This window comes from Scylla paramamosain, chromosome 17 (genome assembly GCF_035594125.1).
Source record: "Scylla paramamosain isolate STU-SP2022 chromosome 17, ASM3559412v1, whole genome shotgun sequence".
NCBI lineage: Eukaryota > Metazoa > Arthropoda > Malacostraca > Decapoda > Portunidae > Scylla > Scylla paramamosain.
Genome location: NC_087167.1, coordinates 7,736,624 through 7,756,131, shown reverse-complemented (window position 1 = coordinate 7,756,131; position 19,508 = coordinate 7,736,624). Strand labels below are relative to the sequence as shown.

At 36.5% G+C, this 19,508-nt stretch overlaps 1 protein-coding gene across 1 annotated transcript; it reads left to right on the top strand.

Moving 5' to 3' along the window:
* The first annotated feature begins 74 nt into the window (after window positions 1–74).
* LOC135108415 (elongation factor 1-beta-like) lies at window positions 75–15,309 on the top strand. The gene is made up of 2 exons (XM_064019370.1): window positions 75–4,413; window positions 14,169–15,309. The coding sequence occupies exons 1-2, from the start codon at window positions 4,367–4,369 to the stop codon at window positions 14,899–14,901; spliced, it is 780 nt and encodes a 259-aa protein (XP_063875440.1). The 5' UTR covers window positions 75–4,366; the 3' UTR covers window positions 14,902–15,309.
* Window positions 15,310–19,508: the final 4,199 nt, after the last annotated feature.

Below are 19,508 nucleotides of genomic sequence, written 5' to 3'. Positions count from 1 at the left end.
CACACCTTAAATTTGAATTGCATCATGTTGCAACATAAACAAGAATGTAATTGCACTGGTCAAAAGTTGGTATTTTCTAACATTTTGAATAACATTTTTCAGATTTTCTACAGGGTAGTAGAAGTCAGTGATGTCAGTGTGATGTGCTGGACCATTCTCAGAAAACATTCTCAACCTTCTGGCAATTTCTTTTCTTTTGTCTAGACTGAGTATTAATACATTGAGACATGGTTGCATTAATAATGTGATGAAACAAAAGCTATAGTTCTTATCTACACACCATACAAACCTTGTGACAGCACAAAACAAATTCTAAGGAGGTAAGAAGTGTTATGTGTTCCTAGAAATGTGATGTAACCGACGGAAGACTTTTTTTTTATCTGGTCGACACTCAAAAAATTTACCCAAAACCACCAAACTTTTCTTGTAGCTTGTGAAGAGATAAGGATAAGGATGATCTTTTTCTCTTTGAAGTTATGTCCTTCACCCAATCGCTATGTAGATGAACAAATCATGTCCCATAATGTAATGCTCATTTCAGACTAAAGATGTGAGCAGATGGCAAGTGTAGTGCTGGGTTTAGTCATGCAATGCCCTATCTATGGATGACCCCCAGATATGGAGAGGGGCAAAAAAAAAAAATCACAAAGTTTTGAAGTTTTATGGGAATAAAAGGAATCTAGCACATTACAATGACATATTCACCAACTGCCACTGTAGTAGAATCTGATAAGATGAATCATGGCTTAGTTGCCTTCCTTCTGAGCCTTGTCATTTTATGTTTTAATGTAATGCATGCAGCTCCCAGTGATACATGTAGCAAATATTTGTGCTCCACCCCATTGGCTTCAATCAATGAGTAACTGGTAAACAGGGAAACCCTAAAGACTAGGATGGCAATTTATTTAAAACTCATTTTCATTCAATGCAAAGCTCTGCTAGGGTATTAAGACATTCATGTTATGTTTATTAAAATTGAAATGCAATATACAAGGTCCGTTCAAAAGGCATCCAACCTTAGGTCCCTTGTAACACCACACAGTCCATCAGGCCTTCTATTGCTGGAAACATTTCTGAAAGTTCTATTCTGGAAAGGCTACCAGGTCACATTCTGCATGTCATCTTTGTCCTCAAATTGGGACCCTTTCGGTTTTCCCCTGCCAAAGACCACTCAGAACCCTGTTTTGGGTGCAGGAAACCTGTTAAACCAATGAGAGTTTGAAGTGGTGGTGTTTGGCCAAGAAACCCTGGATCAGGTGCTGAGGAGCCAAAGTATGTTGTGATGCTGCTGCTGGTTGCCTGATTCCCACAAATCCTGGTTTATTTTCTGCAACTTATCCAAGATTTTTTGGCCTGATTTCTGACTTCACTAAGTTGAGAATGCTGTCAAAAGTGTCCTGATTTGAGAACTGGGAATATTGTAATGCAGAATTCAGCAGTGTACCAATTAGGCCCAATTCATGCTACAAGTTCTGTGGGTCCATCTGGACATGGAGTGCAGCTTCCATGGTGTCACTTCATAAATGGAGAAAATTCATAGGAGCTGTCAAATTTCTTGAGACATGAGCATTGTTGCCACTAATCATGAAACATGTAAACAGATGAATTACCTGGAAGGTTTCAGTAACTTTACTTTTAATTTTTTCCATCCTATAAGACTTGAACCATTATTAGTATAAAGATAATTTATCATAGATTGCAACACAAGCAGCAATGTCTGCTAGAAGTGTCATAAAGTTTGAGGATGCCCTCTGCTTTTTTTTTTTTTTTTTTTTTTGTTTCCATCCAAGCAATAAAGCCCATTGGAATAAGTGGCTATTGTTAATGTATTGTGTACAGTCACTGCCCATAGTAAATAACCAAGACCTGCTGTAACCAGCGCCATAGGGTTGCATGCCCAAACATAAAATGCTTTTGTTTACCAGGGAACACATGCTGAGAGAGAGGGAGAGAGAGAATGAGAACAAATCTGAGATAGCATGATCCAAGGTCATTGTCTACTGTTACACTAGAGTAGAGGATATGTTTGGACACAACCCTGTTATGGCACTGGCTGTGACATGCTTGGGGTATTTACTATGGGCAGCGACTGTACGTCACATAACTAGTACAAAATAAGAGCAGTTTGGAGATACACAAAGAGTAGGTGGAGGACAGATGGGTAAAGATTTATATACTTTCCACAAGATGTTACTACTATGGTAAATTCATTTGAAGTATTGTAAATGATTGAAAAATCTTGCAGGTTAAGCTAAGTTTCAGTTATTTCTTGGAAACATGATTTTGATCATTCAAAACTTTTGTTTTATAAAATAGTGTTCATGTCTCACAGGTGTACATGTATTCCCTCTTTGCATTGAATGGACAAGAGTTTGTCACTGATGATGCAACTTGTTTCCAGACAGACATATGAAACAGCTAATGTGAAGTGGGCCTTAACCATTCAAGAGCAGGACCCCTAGAAATGTTAATATAGGTGAAGTTCATAGACACAAGGAGCCTTCTTTGCAAGGCATTACAGTTATAATGTAGGAAATGGGCAACTTTCTACCCCTTATTCTTAGGTTGGATGCTTAGGTTGGAGACCTCTTTTTTTGCTTTATATTCCTCCTAGATTATTAATTTTGTCCGAATGAGAATGGACTGCAACATTTGGTAAATTTGATGTTTCTTTAAATCTAGTGTATGGCTTTGGTTTTGAGAAGTGTAATGAATTGCAAGTAAAAAATAGTGTGATATAGGCTGAATGGACAACTGATTGATTTAATGTATTACTTTAATTATTTTCTACACCTGCAAATATTGAGGCATAGAAGAGCCTTCACTTCTTCACTAAGGACTAAAGAAGAAAAGGGATAGGATCATGGCAGTGTATGCTAAAAGGAACAAAAACAGAAAACAAACATTTCAGGGTGGCAAAACCATTCTGATGCTGGCACATGCAAGTGAGATCCAGATATGGAACAAAAATCAAATATGTATTTATAATTCAAGCAGTGGAAATGAATTACAGTGGTCACATTTCTCTGGGGTACACTTCTCAAGATTACAATATGCTTAAATACTTACCAAATATACCCCATTGTTAGTCTCATGAATCATGATTCACTGTTTGCATCTTTATGCAATACAGCTGTCAGCTATGTTTGGCAAAGCAACTTGGATGTGGAATCATGTCTGTCAAGTTCCTTTTGTCCACTTGCGTCAATCTCGTCAACAAGTATTTTATTGTGAAATGAGGCTTCCTACCAACAGTGGCATCAACATCAACTGGTTAGTCACCTGACCAGTGTTTCTCAAGGCTGAGAGATGGAAATAGATCCACTTCAGCCAAGCCTCTTACAACCATTCTATCAGTTGGGAACTTTCTTGTTATCCTTTGTCATTCAAGCAGCAGTGCTGATGTTAATGATATTTTTGTCGAAGTATGGTACACTGTGCTTGTCTGCAGTATAAGCAACCTTTTAAGATACTTTTCCACAAACAAAACTTAAGGTTAAATGAAGTTACACTCAAACACTGTTGGAACCACAATGTCAGACCATAAACAAAAAAATTCATTAGCTTTAAACAGTTTTGAAATTAAGGCTTTAATGAATCCTCCCAATGATAAGGAGGTATACTAAACAAAAAAGGGGAGAAAAAAAGGTGGTTAGTAGGTAAGATGCATCACCACAACTTCCATTACATTTAGCAACATCTTAGTTGTTCAAAAGTAGGAAATCTTTTGTTTTTGTTCTCTTACTGCCTTTTATGTCTGTGTATACTAAGTTGTCAGTATATAGAAGGACATACAAGTACTTGTAGTACATGAAATGGGGATCAGAAACCCATAATATCAATTAAGCACTCTTCTCTATATCTCAATACTTCAGCCTCTTTAGGTTTGAGAAATGTGAACTTGCTGTGCATACTCAAGAAGTCCCTGTGAGATGCACAGGATGAATGGTTCATGTAATAAAGATGTACATAAATTTGCTGTATGTAATAGGGGAGACAGTGCATTGTGGTGATGTTAAAACTGCAAATGGTGAAAATGAGAACAAAGAATATTGAAAGATATGTAGAAGAATAGTTTCTGTGAATGCGAGAGGGTGACACTATGAAAAATTGTAAGAATAGTATTAGATTTTGCAGTGAAGTGAAAGGATGAGAGCAAGTCAGATTTCTGCCATGACCATTTCCTCAAAGGAGTTTGCAAGAACTAGTATAAAAATAATGAATAGAATATTATGTAACACAAGTTACATACAGTGATTATTATTGCGTGTTGTTCAGAAACATTGTACACACAAGAAATATCATCTACAAAATGTGTTAGGTGTGATGGTGGCATAGATGCTTGAAGAAGAAAGAGCACCAGTGAATGAAGTTGAAATGTCTCACTCCAGTCACAAACATCTGCATGTCAAGGTATGGAAGGCAATCCTTTACTTCTTTTGCATGTTGAAAGTGACTATGGTACCATTTTCATGCATGCATTGTTTTAAAAAGAAATACTGAACTACAGGCATGGCTCTTTGGTATATCTGAATTAATCTAGAATATATACTTATATACTTGTCTTATATTTTACATTTCATGTGTAATATAGTGCTACTATAGAAAATTGTCATTCACAAGAATGTAAGGATGGTTCAAAATTTATTGGGTTATTGATGAGGGAGAAGGAAGAAGGGGTTCATTACCAAGTGGTTTCTGTTACCTTTTCTTTCAAGATGGCAAGAAAAAACAATATGACACTTTAGAAAATAAATGTAAGAGAGTATCACATTAAAAATAGTTCAATGTGTAGTACTCCTCAGAAAGTAAATTATGGTATGTATTTTAAATATTTTGTGGGGAAGAGCATAACTGAAGTTGCTTCACTTTGGCTGTGTGGTTATGTATCTATAATACCCCCTTGAGCTATCCATTGAAACTTGAATTGATATGAAGGCAGGATAAATCTTTAGCCATGAGAGGTTTTTGCCAGGGCTAGGAAATGAACTTCTGACCAGAAGAGAAAGGAGTGCTTTGAATATCAAATAATGATCCTTGAATCCCAAGGTAATTTTTGAGGCCTTTGTACTCCTAATCACATGTCTAATGATTATTAGTACAGTATTATGGTGTTTGTATATAACTTTTCATATTTGATCATCACACAGTAACTTTTTGATTAAGTTATTTTGTCATATTACAGTAGTTCATAAACCTCCCATGAAATACAGCTGTAATGAAAGATTGCTGCACCTTATATGTAGCATTTTCAACTTTGCAGATTTGAAAAAAAAATGCTGCATACAGTAAATGAAACTACAGTAATCATTTATAGTAATTTTAGGGATGAGTAATTCCTTGGATGTATTACAAAATTGCTAGTAATAGAAATGTAGATAGAAGTGTTGGTCTCTGAAATTCAAATCAAAATGCCATGAAGCATTCAGAGCTAGATGTGGTCTGTCATATATATATATATATATATATATATATATATATATATATATATATATATATATATATATATATATATATATATATATAATTAGTTTTCATTTAGAAATTATATATATATATATATATATATATATATATATATATATATATATATATATATATATATATATATATATATATATATATATATATAATTTCTAAATGAAAACTAATAAATATATTAACTTTCATCATACACTTTTTTGAGGCACCTAAAATAATGCAATCAATGAAAAATTTCCCTGGAATATTAAAAGGCAAACATTAAAAATATTCTTAACCATGTAATCCAGTCTTGTCCTCAGCACCCACTTGAAACACAAGTGCCTTTCTTCACAACAACATGAATTAATTTTTGCATTCTACTAATAACACACACAAACACACAAACACACACACACACACACACACACACACACATATATATATATATATATATATATATATATATATATATATATATATATATATATATATATATATATATATATATATATATATATATATATATATTGTGTGTGTGTGTGTTAGCAGAATGTGAAATTAATTAATGTTGTGAAGAAAGGCACTTGTGTTTCAAATGGGTGCTGAGGACAAGACTGGATTATATGGTTAAGAACATTTTCAAGGTTTGCCTTTTAATATTCCAAGGAAATTTTTCAGTGATTGCATTAATTAAGATGCCTCAAAGAGTGTATAATGGAAGTTAATATATTTAGTAGTTTTCATTTTGAAATTTGTATAATTTTGAAACTTATGTAACGAGATGTATTTTTATTTATTTTTTTATTAATACTCTGTTGTTTGAACACCTTGGAAAAAAAAAAATATATATATATATATATATATATATATATATATATATATATATATATATATATATATATATATATATATATATATATATATATATATATATATATATATATATATATATATATATATATATATATATATATATATATATGATTTATTTATTTATTTTGTCTGTGTGTGTCATTTACATGTGATCATCTGCTGGTCACCCAACCCACTCCACTATGGAAAGAACTCAGAGTTCATAGTGACCAACCTTTGGGTAGGACTGAAACCACTCACACACCACACACCAGGACAGCAAGGCCACAATCCCTCGGGTTACATACCATACCTACTTGCTGCTAGGTGAACTGGGGCTACACATTAAGAGGCTTGCCCATTTGCCTCACCGCACACATATGCTGACCACTACGCTATGCGGTATAATCTCTATGTGTGTGCGTGTGTGTAAAAGCACAAATGACAACTAAAAACACCTGCCACTGTCATAGTTATCTTTGGTTGTATGAAGAAAAGTGTACGTGGTGATTTGATCCGGTGCATTGTACATAAAAAAAATAAAAAAATAAAAATGATGAATGAATGTATAAGATTAAGAGCATTATGAGCAATCCAATTAGTATACAGTAAATCATTTTACTTGGTGTGTGCAATGTCTACCACAAAGATGGGAAAAACAGATATTGGAAACAAGTTTATGCTCATGGAAGTACAAGTGGATGGGTGGAGCAGAATTTAAGGAAGATGAATCCCTTTCAGTGTATGAGATATGTAGACTGTACTTAATATGTCAGAAGTGCAATGACTTATGGCAGTAAAGCCAAGCCAATTGAAAATGTCACATAGTTAGACTAAGGAGAAAAGTGTGGTGGTGGAAGTACACACAAATACCATGGAAGACTGCAAAAACATGAGTGTTTAAGGGAGCTGATGTGAGATGAAAAGCATTAATGAAGCAATGAGAACAGACATATTGCATTAGTTTTTAATATGTGGAGAGAGTGACTAGTGGAGTGCAAAGTAGAATGGCAATAAATATTCCAAGGAAGATATTGCATAAGGCCATGAGGAGAGACATGAAAGCAAAGGACTTTGCAGTCTGCCATCAAGTGACAAAGGCTGATAAAGCAAGAATGAAACACACCATGCATAACTCCTTGCCAATCACATTTCCACAAGCACACCCAAGTTATTCCACATCAGTGGAATTAGTTTAAGCTTGTTACCTATCCCCTTTACATGTTTGAAGCAAGTATGCCTCCTGCTCTGCATATATTTCTGTTGAATCTCTCTCTTCACAATATCCATCCATCCCATTTATTGTCTTCCTCTTAGCCTTACACCTCTCATATCTGATCATCATCATCTTATGTGTTCACACCATCACAGCATTCCCTGTACTGCTCAATCAGCCTGTCTTCATTTAATGTCAATTGTCCTTTGCAGTTACTCATTCCTCACTATCTATGTGTTACTTGGCATTTGGTTTCTTGGACACCTCATCTTATTTGTATTCAATCTCCTCTTCTCTCTGTTCTTATGTTCATTATTTAAACCCCACATGATGCAATTGCTACTATTACATTACTGTACAACCTTCTCTTTTTCATTCAGAGTGACTTACAACTAAAAACTATTCATTCACCCAAAATTCAATTTTGCTTCATGCATTCTATGTACTTAATCTCTCCATTTTTCTATAAGTTCATTAACTTATGACTATCATCTATATTTCCCTCCAATCAGAGTTCATTAAATAATTTAATTAAAGCACAAAAATCAGCCTTTCCAATTATTCTTTACTTTCAGTGTGTATCTCTTTTTCTTCAAACACACTTTGTCAATACACTGGTGTACTTGGCTTGCAACTATAATATGCCTCAAAATTGCCATCAGAAGCAAAAATGGTTTGATTCTCAAAAAGAAAAAAAAAAAGTCACAAAAGTGCAGTAAAATTCATATAAATAATGTCTTTCATGCTATAATGCATAGCATAGTGTTCACCATTAGCAAATGTACCAGTAACATAAAAAAAATAATAATTCTGTACTCACCCACATGACAAGTTAATAATTTGCCAAGTTAGCCATTGTAAAAAAAAAAAAAAAAAAAAAAAAAAAAAGTTGGATGTTTGGATGGTGCATTGGCCCTAAGTCAAATATGGAGTATGTTTCTTTCCCTTAATTTGATTATTGCACTTTATTCACAGGATTAACAAATTTGTTACAGCCTGTGAGCTTGTTACTCATATGTTTGCATTTTTGCATGAATGAGCACATCTTGGTTAATCTCTTGACCATTAAAATTATTAGTTATTTTTTATTATTTTTCTATTCTTATTTTTTTGTACATGGTGAAAACCAGTCCAGGGCACAGAAACGGATGGGAAAAAAGCCTGCTAGTTTGTTGTTCCTTAAAAGTTAATGAGTGAAATGAAGGCAATTTAGTTCTTGAGATGTCCCAGTACTCCCCGCTTGAAACAGTTCAAGGAGAGAAAAAAATTAAACAAGCAGATCCCAAAATTTATTAATGAAAGGGATGAAAGAGAAACAGTATTGGTTGATTCTTGCATTAGTGAGATAGACAGCATAGGGGTAGGAGTAAGTAAAAAGTCTTTTGCTACAAGGCTAGGGGAGAAGAGCGGGCATGCAGTTAACAAGTTCAGAAGAGCAGTAACTTTAGGAATAATGATAGAAAACAGCAAGAAATGCAACACTGCAGTAATGTGTAAGAGACTGAAGACAATCAGTTAATGAAAAGGATTTGGTAAGATACAAAGCTTTTTAACTCCATTCTGTTGAGTAAGGCTGTGTGAACAGAACTTCCCATATATGGAAGCCTTATTCCATAAAAAAGACAGATGAAGGCTCTTGTGTTAGCATCTCTGGAAATCAGAAAAGTGTTGGGATGACATAGAGCACCTAGCTTCACAGAAACTGTCTGAGAGACATCTGATGAGACATGAAAGATTCAGATGAAATTTTTAATAAGGGATAAGTTTGTTCAGTGTAGGAGAGTTGAATAGTGGAGTGTTACTGAAAAAGAGGGGCTAGTTGTCAAGATCAAGTTGAGTAGATAGATGAAAAAATTGAGTGTTTGAGGCACTAAACACTAAGTCTGCCCTTTTCCATTCAGAAATTATTTAAAGAACAGAAGTTGATGCTCATTGGTTTTTCTGTGTAAAGTTTAATTTCTATTGAGTTGGACATCTGGCAAATGACATTAAGAGGTGCAGAGTAGTCATCAATATAAGAGTGGATGAGGCAACAGGTTTGGCTGAGATCATTTACAAATAATTAAAAGAGTGGATGAAAGGACAGGCCTGTAAAACACTACTGCTAATAGATTTAGAAAAAACAGTGGCCATCCACCAATGCAGTGACAGAGCAATCATAATGGAGACAACTTAAAAGCACAGAGAGATGGATAGAAAGTATGTACTACATGATGAAAATAAGTTCTCCTCTGAGTCAGTTTCAAGAATGTTTCTTACTTACTCCTTGCTCTGGATGTGGACATGTATGTACATCCTCATTATGACTGAATGAATGTGGCCTTCCTTACTGCTATGTGACAAACCATCTCAATCACTTGGCCATAATACATCACTTCTTTAGAACACCAAATTACAACCCATTTCACCATAAACAATCTAATAAGTTAACTTCTTTTGCACACCAGTGTTGATTGACTACAGATTCTGAACATATCAGTGTTTGCTTTGGTGATTTTTATAAACACAAATCAGATATTTGACTCCATGACTGCATGGTCATGAAATTGTCAAACCGGGAATTCACTGGAGTGATCAAATATAACCAACAGGAATGCAACAGCCTGCAGGTTGATGATTTCAGTGTCATGGAATAACACCTATATAACAGCATGCCTACTTTTGGCTGTATGTACTCCAATATGAATTCAGGGCTGATGCCAAGGAGAGCCAGCTTAATCCTGACACAGTGATACAAGCTGCTATGAAGCACAAGATGCCCAGCCAGTTCCCACAACACTGCAGGAGTCTATTGCCTTTCCTACACTTTCATCTGGAAGCCTCAAATGTAATGCCTCTTGTAAGCTAGAACTCTGATGGTTTTGATACATCACCTGCAGCTCATCATCCTATCTATATATGTATTAACATATGCACTGATAATATTTATATACCTTGGTAGCCTTTTGGAGAAAAAACATCATTCTCAACGTTGATCAAATGCAGGTAAGAATATGACTGACACAATATCACTGGTTATACACTGATAAGCAAGTTTCTTTAGAAGGAAAAGCAGCTGTTGCTTAATGTGTCCAAAGAGATGATGTAGTAAACATTGAAACAGTTAAAGATAGCTAGTTCAAGTTGAAATGGAACAACTCAGTAGTGCAAGCACAAGTATGAGAGTAAATAGCTTGGGAAGTGAAGATTTTGCAGGGACAGGCACTTCTACAAACACCTCTGCAAATTGCAAATTCCACAGTTGTGGAACTCTTGATCTTGTTTTTGTGATAAGCTTGCTGGAGACTTGCAGCTTTACTCCTATGGAAATACTTCCACACATGCAGTCCTGTCTACAAACTATTTTAAGGCTCAAATATCATAAAGAACAAAAGTGCAAGCCTGTCCTTCAAAATCTCAGATTTCAAACGAATAAACTTCATGGATCTATTCAGGATGGAGTTGTTATGAGAAGACTCTGACTGCAACATGTGACTGAATCAGTAAGGACCAGATTCACTATAGTGGATCCAGACTAACTTGGAAATCTGGGTATTGGCTGTATCTGTCCTGCATTACTGTCATGTTGACAGTCAACAGGCACATGATGGTCTCCCATTCTCACTCATACTGTAATCCTTTAAAATAAATTATTCCAAACTTGTAAGTTGTTATGTACGACTGCATGGTTTTTTGAATGGCTTTCAATTTGATGATGGAACAATGTTGCTGTATATCTTTCAGTACACTTGGCAATGCATATAGGCCATAGGCCATGAGGCACTGTCTCCCTAGTATCCTTGACACATGAATCCCTCGGGTCATGGCCTGCTGGCCATGATCAGGTCAGGTCGCTCCAGGGTTGAAGTGGCAACAGCACAGACAGGTACAGCCAACACCTGTAGTACCAAGTTAGTCTGGATATACCATAGTCAGAACAGAGACTGAGTGTACTAAAAATGGTCACTGACTCCTAGGTATGTAAATATATATATATATATATATATATATATATATATATATATATATATATATATATATATATATATATATATATATATATATATATATATATATATATATATATATGTGTGTGTGTGTGTGTGTGTGTCACTTTAGTTTGAAGCTTAACTGAGCAAGCTGTGTAAACCTTAATGAGTCTTCAAGTCAAGAGCTGATTGGCTACTGTCTTGTATTCATGAGCCAGTTATATTATTGTTCTATTATACTTTGTACTGATTAAAATCACGATATTTCATGACATTTCATAGAAACTCAAAGGTAGCAATAATAAAAAAATTCAAACCTTTCATAAGAAATAAGAAAAATGTACCAGTGAATACAAGGGCAATATTACCTTGAAGTACATGATTGGCTAAACAACTACCACATCAGTACTCAGTTTATTTTTAGTTATGTTGTATATTAGTAAATACTAGTAAAGTGATGATAATGCCACTAAACTCTAAGGAGGTATTACATATTGACATGGTGGCTGTGTGACAGCAGTGCTGCCTGAAGGCGTTGTCTCAGTCAGTGAGCAATTGTGGTGGCCAAGCATGCCTCTCACCAGTTTCACAGATGAGCATGGTTTACTTGGAGTTTTGTATCACTGACAAACCCACTTGAGCAAGGATGATGATGCACTTCTCCACATCTACATGATCAGTCTCCATGGATTCTCCACTCTTATACTGGATCACATTTACCACACTTATCCAATAATTGATTGACAAAGACTTAACTCTCACATCATACTTGACAGCAAAGTTGGCCTTGCATTCATTGATATGTTTTCTTCATCACTTCATTTATTATGACAAGCTTGAATGCTGTGATCATTATTGCATTTGAATATTTGTGAAATATGGTAAAATACTCTAATTGCAACATAAATGTAAATTATAATAGAAATACTAAAAATGACTGGATTGTGAATATATGATAGTAGGCAATCAGCACTCAGCTTACAAATTCATATAGGATCATGTAAAGTGCTTGGTTCAGCTTCCAGTGAATGAACTACAGTCACTGATCTGTGATCAAACTAGGATGTCTTTAAAATTGCTTTCTTTGATATTAATATCATAAAATGAGAAAGGAGTCACAATGTAGACTAAACATGGTGGTGTTAATTATGATAGCTGCCTTGGGGAAGCAATAAGATAGATAAATTAGCTACATTACCAACTGATTTAATTAATTTTTGCACCACATAGCAAAAATCATGGAACTGGTTTGCATCTGCAGTTTGGATTGATGGAAATGCAAATTCCAAGAACTTTGCAGATATACAGTTGGTACAGATGAGAGTCAGAGTTTGTGCAATTGCATATGTACACAAGTTTTTGTGGTGTCTACATCTAACATCACTGATGAGCATACTTCATATATTGGTCAAAGCACCATCAAGAAGATTTAGGATTGGACTGTCCTAGGTTCTATTCCTTGCCACTTGTAGTGGTTTGGCACAAAATCTTCACATGTTAATGCCTATGCCTTCTAATTTTCTGTCGAACAATGACTGTAGTGTGCTGGTCATGTCAAAATCATGGTAAGGAGAGGATCATCCGGGCAGGATGAGGGGAAAATAAGGCTTATTCATGATATTCTTGATAATTTGAGTTCTCCATCTTGATATTCATGCCTTCTTCAGGTTATTAGCCTTTTTTTCCCATATTTTCATCTTGAATGTTATCCCTGCAACAGTCTAAGAGAAGTTAGGTGAAGAAAATTGTGACATACATTCCCCTTTACTGGCTGGGTGCCCTCATGCATGGCTCACCTCACTTATCTGTCACACAGCACCAAGTGATAATCTGAAAGAAAAAAATTGATTCCTAATGCAAATTTTATGAATATGCCAGTCCCAGCAGCATAGCATGTGGAATGCAGCACATGTCAAGTAATAACACAACACCATGAGGCATTGACAATTTGTTGTTGCTGCACAGTTTTTGAAAATTCTGCAGAAAACTAAACTTATTTTCTGAACATTTCACACAATTTATGAGAGCAGGATGACTGCTTTAGTTTAGAGAGAACATGTTGAACATTTTTAAGTAGTGGAAGGAATTTCCAGCAAGGAGGATAAACAAGAGATAAGAAGTAGTCCCGAGGAAGAACCTAATGAAAAGAGTATTGGTAGTCAATATCTTATTTGATTCTGCTGGTTTCTGAGCTGCCATCAGGTAACTAATGTTGACATGTGGGGGCTGCCTTTCAAAAGAATAATAGTGACTCTCTCTCTCTCTCTCTCTCTCTCTCTCTCTCTCTCTCTCTCTCCCTCTCTCTCTCCCTTACACAATACTACAATATTTAATTTTTGCATGGAATGTAGGTATTATGATCATGAAAATCTTGAATTTTTCAAACAATGTAAAGAGGCTGCAAAAACAGCTAATAGCATGTCTTGTTATGATAATACAGTTCTAAGAATAAATATGTAACAGTTTTCATTCTTAGTTACTGGCAACAGATGTACATAAAGGGTGGAGTAGGTGTAAATGTTTTAAGGTCTATTCATGTTTGCAGCAATTTAACAAGCATTACTGTGTTAAATCATCAAACATTCACTTAATTATTCAATTTCAACAATGGGCATTCAAACATCACCATGAGAATATTATTTCTATCTTATCAATCATTAATCTTTCAGAGTAATGGAGTTTTTTGGAGATGTGAGAACAGCATGTGGCCTTGAAACCCTCAACCAGTACCTGGAGAACCGCAGCTACCTTCAGGGACACACTCCCTCTCGCATGGATGCCCAAGTATTTAATGCACTTTCCAAGGCTCCTCAGGACACTTACAGTCATGTTCTTCGTTGGTACAACCACATCAAGTCCTTAGAAGTAGAACTACGGTTATCTATTGGAGAAGACCCCACAGCAGTTAACATGTCAGACCACCTGGACATGAATGGAGAGAACCTCCATGATGATCATGATGATGATGATGACAGTAAGGATATGAAAATGGGCTCTGAAAATGAAAACTGTGAAGATGATGATATAGACCTTTTTGGCTCTGACAGTGAAGAAGAGACTTTTGAGGCTGCTAGAGTAAGAGAACAAAGGCTGCTTGAATATGCTGAGAGGAAGTCAAAGAAGTGTGCACCTATAGCAAAGTCATCTGTTTTATTGGATGTGAAACCATGGGATGATGAGACAAACTTAGAGGCCATGGAAGAACATGTACGATCACTAAGAATAGATGGCCTGCAATGGGGTGCCAGTAAGCTAGCTCCACTGGCTTATGGCATTAATAAATTATCAATTCTTTGTACTGTCGAAGATGAAAAAGTTTCAATTGATGATTTAGTAGACAAAATATGTGAGTTTGAAGACTATGTGCAGTCAGTTGATATAGCAGCTTTTAACAAGATATAAGAAATAGCTAATGAATCCTTTGTATTCCTTGTGTGGATTCAACATAAAGCATTCTTCATAAAACAAGTATTTTACTACATAAACAGCTTAGAGTTTCATCTATCTTATTAATTCTAAGTAATCTTATAAATTTCAGTGTTTAAGTAACCTGATTTTTTTCTGAAATGCTTAACAAAGTCATTCTCAATTTCTTAAAGTATACAACAATTAAACAGCCAACTGCATTTGTAACAGATATTTGTAATAATGACGCACACATGTCAGGAGATTATAAACAAAAAAGACCTTCATTATCCTTCTCCAGAACCTTTGAGTCTCATGTAGGTTGAAAATATATGAGAATTTGTTTAGTATGTATTATTAACACAATGTTTGCAATGCTATTAAAGATGCATTTATTTACCCAAATTATGAGATTCACTCACTTTATCCCCCAAACAACCATTTGTTCAAGGAACTGATAAACTCACTGACCAAATCCAGCTTTATAAATATATATTTTCCATTACACTGCAATGGGTTATATGTGGTGCTTTCTGATAAAACTTTTTTTTATCTTATTTTTCTCTCTTTTAAATTTTAAGTAGTATCCTTTTTTGAGCCATTTAGCCAAAGATAAATCTTAGGGTGGAAGAAAAATGTGGAGTACATAGAGCATAAGCAGCCTAAGGCAGTGCCACACAATGATCACTCATAGCCCCACCTCAACACTCTTCCACACATTTACACACACACACACACACATACACACATATAGAAAGAATAGACAGAAATTACTTGGTACTACAGATGGAAGAAGGAGAGAGATGTACAAGGGGACATGGGAAGAAAATAAAGAAGAGTGGATGTTCAAGTGACAAAAAAATACAGTTTTCCATATCGAAGTATTGAAATCTGGAATAATTTGAAGGAAGAGGTGGTTGTGGCAAAGTTTTGGGAGTAATGATCCAGGACACACTGTCACCTGAAAGGCACATAAACAGAATATTTGGCTCTACATACAGCTTGTTAACAAACAGGGTGGCGTTTAACTATTTTAGATAAAGAAATTATGAAAATTATAACAAGCATGATATGTCCTAAATTGGAATATCCAACTGTAGTTTGGGCTCCACATAGAAAAAAGATATACAGAAAGTGGAAAGAACACAGAGGATAGCAACAAAGATGGTACCAAAATTGAAAGACTTAAGCCGTGAAGAAAGACTTGAAGAAAATGGATTACCAACACTACAAGAGAGAAGAGAAAGAGGAGACCTGATAACAATGTACAAATTAGTAAACAATATAGAAAGAATAGACAGAAATTAATTGGTACCACAGATGGAGGAGAGATGGATGAGGGGGCATGAAAAGAAAATAAAGAGTGGATGTTCAAGTGACATCAAGAAATACAGCTTCCCTTATAGAACTATTGAAATCTGGAATGATACGAAAGAAGAGGTGGTTGTGGCAAAGTGTGCACATGTTTAAAGAGAAACTGGATAAATATGGTTATGGAGACAGGACAAAATAAGCTTTGGTATGTGCCCTGTACAATACAACTAGGTTAATACATGTTTAAAGAGAATTTGGATAAATATGGATATGGAGAAAAGACAAAATGAGCTTTGGCTCATGCCCTGTACAATACAACTAGGTAAATACACACACACACACACACACACACACACACACACACACACACACACACACACACACACACACCAGTGCTATGCAATCTATCTCAAGTATCTGATAATAATAATTGATAGTGACAGTTAAGTAATGGAAGATGTTGATGCAGCCAGAAGAACTAATGAGTTTGTCATTCAAAGGAGAGAAATGAGGATGCAAGTGTCAAATGGGTCACTACATGGTGGGATGGGGTGGTGCAGGATGAGAGAAGAGGTTTTTGATACCAACACTCATTTCACTACACATACCACCACATAAAGGATGAAGGCTAAAAAAAATCCTCATTAGCTAACTTCTGTCCCATCTCTGTTATATGGTGGCTGGAGATAGATGAGTGGCTCGGAAGGAGGAACTGGTCCCAGAGAGTCCTGCCACGAAGTGCCTGGTGAAGGATTATGCTGCTAGTGACAGTAACGATGAATAGTTGGCTTGATTATTGTTGTTGGCCCCTGCTTCCCTGACCACATACAGTGAGCCAGGGTGTGGGAATGAGTGAGACTTCCTGGCCCCACACTCTGCAAAGGGGAGAGAGAGGTAGCAGGTGACTGTGAGCATCAGTCAGCAACAAGGCTCAGAGGGGAGAAAATGTACTGTTGAGTTGGCAGCCAGACATGGACATGAGCAGACGTAGAGCAGAGCAGCGGAGACAGCAGCAGCAGTGAGACACGTCTGGTGCCTGTAGGTCTTGAGGCAGCATCTGTGGATGTCCTGGTGAGCAGACCAGAGGTGACAGTGGACACACATGTGGTGACCGTAGATTTGGTACCTGGACATGTGGTGACCTGTGCAAGGTGCTGTGGAGACCAGAGGAAGTGCCAGCCTGAAGAGGACAGTGGAGGGTAAACATTGTAGCTGGCTGTGGAACCTCCCTGCTGCTGGAAGAAAAGAGGTTTGTAGGAGCCTCTGTGAGGTGTCTGCTGTGTACCTGAGGGCTGACCTGAGGAAGGACTGCATGAAGAAGATATCCTGTGGCTGTGAGGATTACTGGCTGCTGGGAAGTGTAGCTGATGGGGGGACTCTACTTTAGCTTCATAGCTTCAGTGTTGCACCGTGAGTCATGAGTCATGCCTTGCAAGTTGTGCTTCCTTCGTGGACATCTGAGTGACCTTGTGGTCTGGGTGTGTGCGGGCAGTGTGTGCAGCATGCTCATGACTTTGCCTCTGTCTGGTGTGACTTTCACAGCCTGTAGTGTTCTGCAAGTCATGAGATAACTGTACCATGTTCTCTAGTGAGGAAATATATGTCTGTGCTGTGCATATAGTCTTTGCATGCCCTTCTTGCCTCGCACTCCACTACTACACCAATCCTTGTGAGTTGCTTCCACGTGCATCATGGCACCTGGTGATGGAGTTAGTGCTGTCCTGACTACTCCTTCGTGTGAGTTGCTGCCTTCCTGAGTAAGGCACCCCTTCCTAGGGTGCATTGCAGTACAAGGAGTAGCAGTGGTTCCTGACTACAACTTAATCTCCTGGCAACAAAAAGAGAATTACTGAGCAGTATGTTGCCTACCAGCATGAGCTGTCTGCTCTGGTTCCTAATGCCCTCATCAGTCATGTCCTTGGTCAGTATGTGCCCAAGATGAAGGTGTCGATATAAGGTATAAACAAACAAACAAACAAACAAATAAATAAATAAATAAATAAATAAATAAATAAATAAATATATATATATATATATATATATATATATATATATATATATATATATATATATATATATATATATATATATATATATATAGAGAGAGAGAGAGAGAGAGAGAGAGAGAGAGAGAGAGAGAGAGAGAGAGAGAGAGAGAGAGAGAGAGAGAGAGAGAGAGAGAGAGAGATCAGTTTCAATCTCCTTGCTGAAAGTCCAATTCAAGCTGTATGAACTCTAATCAGCTTGCCATGGAATCATCCTGATGGCACACACATAAGGAGAGCTCACACAAATATTAAAAGGCTAAAAGCGCCCCATAAAATACATTCACAGCGTATTCACAGTGGACTGGCAGTACGTTCACAACGCGTTCTCCATAGTTGCAGCAGATTCACGTTGGTGTCGAAACGCAGTCGGAACACGTTCATTGTGCATTCACGACACATTTGCAGCGCGTTTGCAGCACGTTCGCCAAGCATGAAAATCGCAATATTCGCAGCACAGTAACCGTTCTGGAAGTCGCAGTAGTCACAATGGAGTCGCCACCAAAATTTACCAATGTGTGAACGGGGCTTTAGAGAGGAAAATACTCACCAACAATGCGACAAAACATTTAAGATCGTCTTGATGGGAGCTCGAGTTTCACATTTACGTTTCTAGGAGTTTGAACAATAGTTCAGGTGCCGACGCGTCACGTCACGTATATATATATATATATATATATATATATATATATATATATATATATATATATATATATATATATATATATATATATATATATATATATATATATATATATGTGTGTGTGTGTGTGTGTGTGTGTGTGTGTGTGTGTGTGTGTGTGGATATGCGAGTATATGTGAGTGACTTAGCTGGCGGCGTTTTCTTGTTCATTGTTTAAAGGCTGGCGCCCAGTGGAAGGAGAGTTGACATAAGGCCCTGTCATGAGGGTGTCCAAGTATATGTATGTATATATGTGTGAGGGTTAGCTAATCATGCAATAATTTTTATACGGTACCGTCTGATTGTAGTTCTGTGTGTGTGTGTGTGTGTGTGCATAAAGAGTATAGTAGCAATTAGCGGTATTAATAATCAGTATGACTCATAGTTATATCTTACAAGCTTGGATAGGTGTAGTTAGGTGTCGCCAAGCAGAGGTGATGACATGGGAGGCAGGGTTTGAGGCACTCTGTGTCACTGAGAGAGAGAGAGAGAGAGAGAGAGAGAGAGAGAGAGAGAGAGAGAGAGAGAGAGACTACCGAGACCGCGATGTAACCAAGACGTGA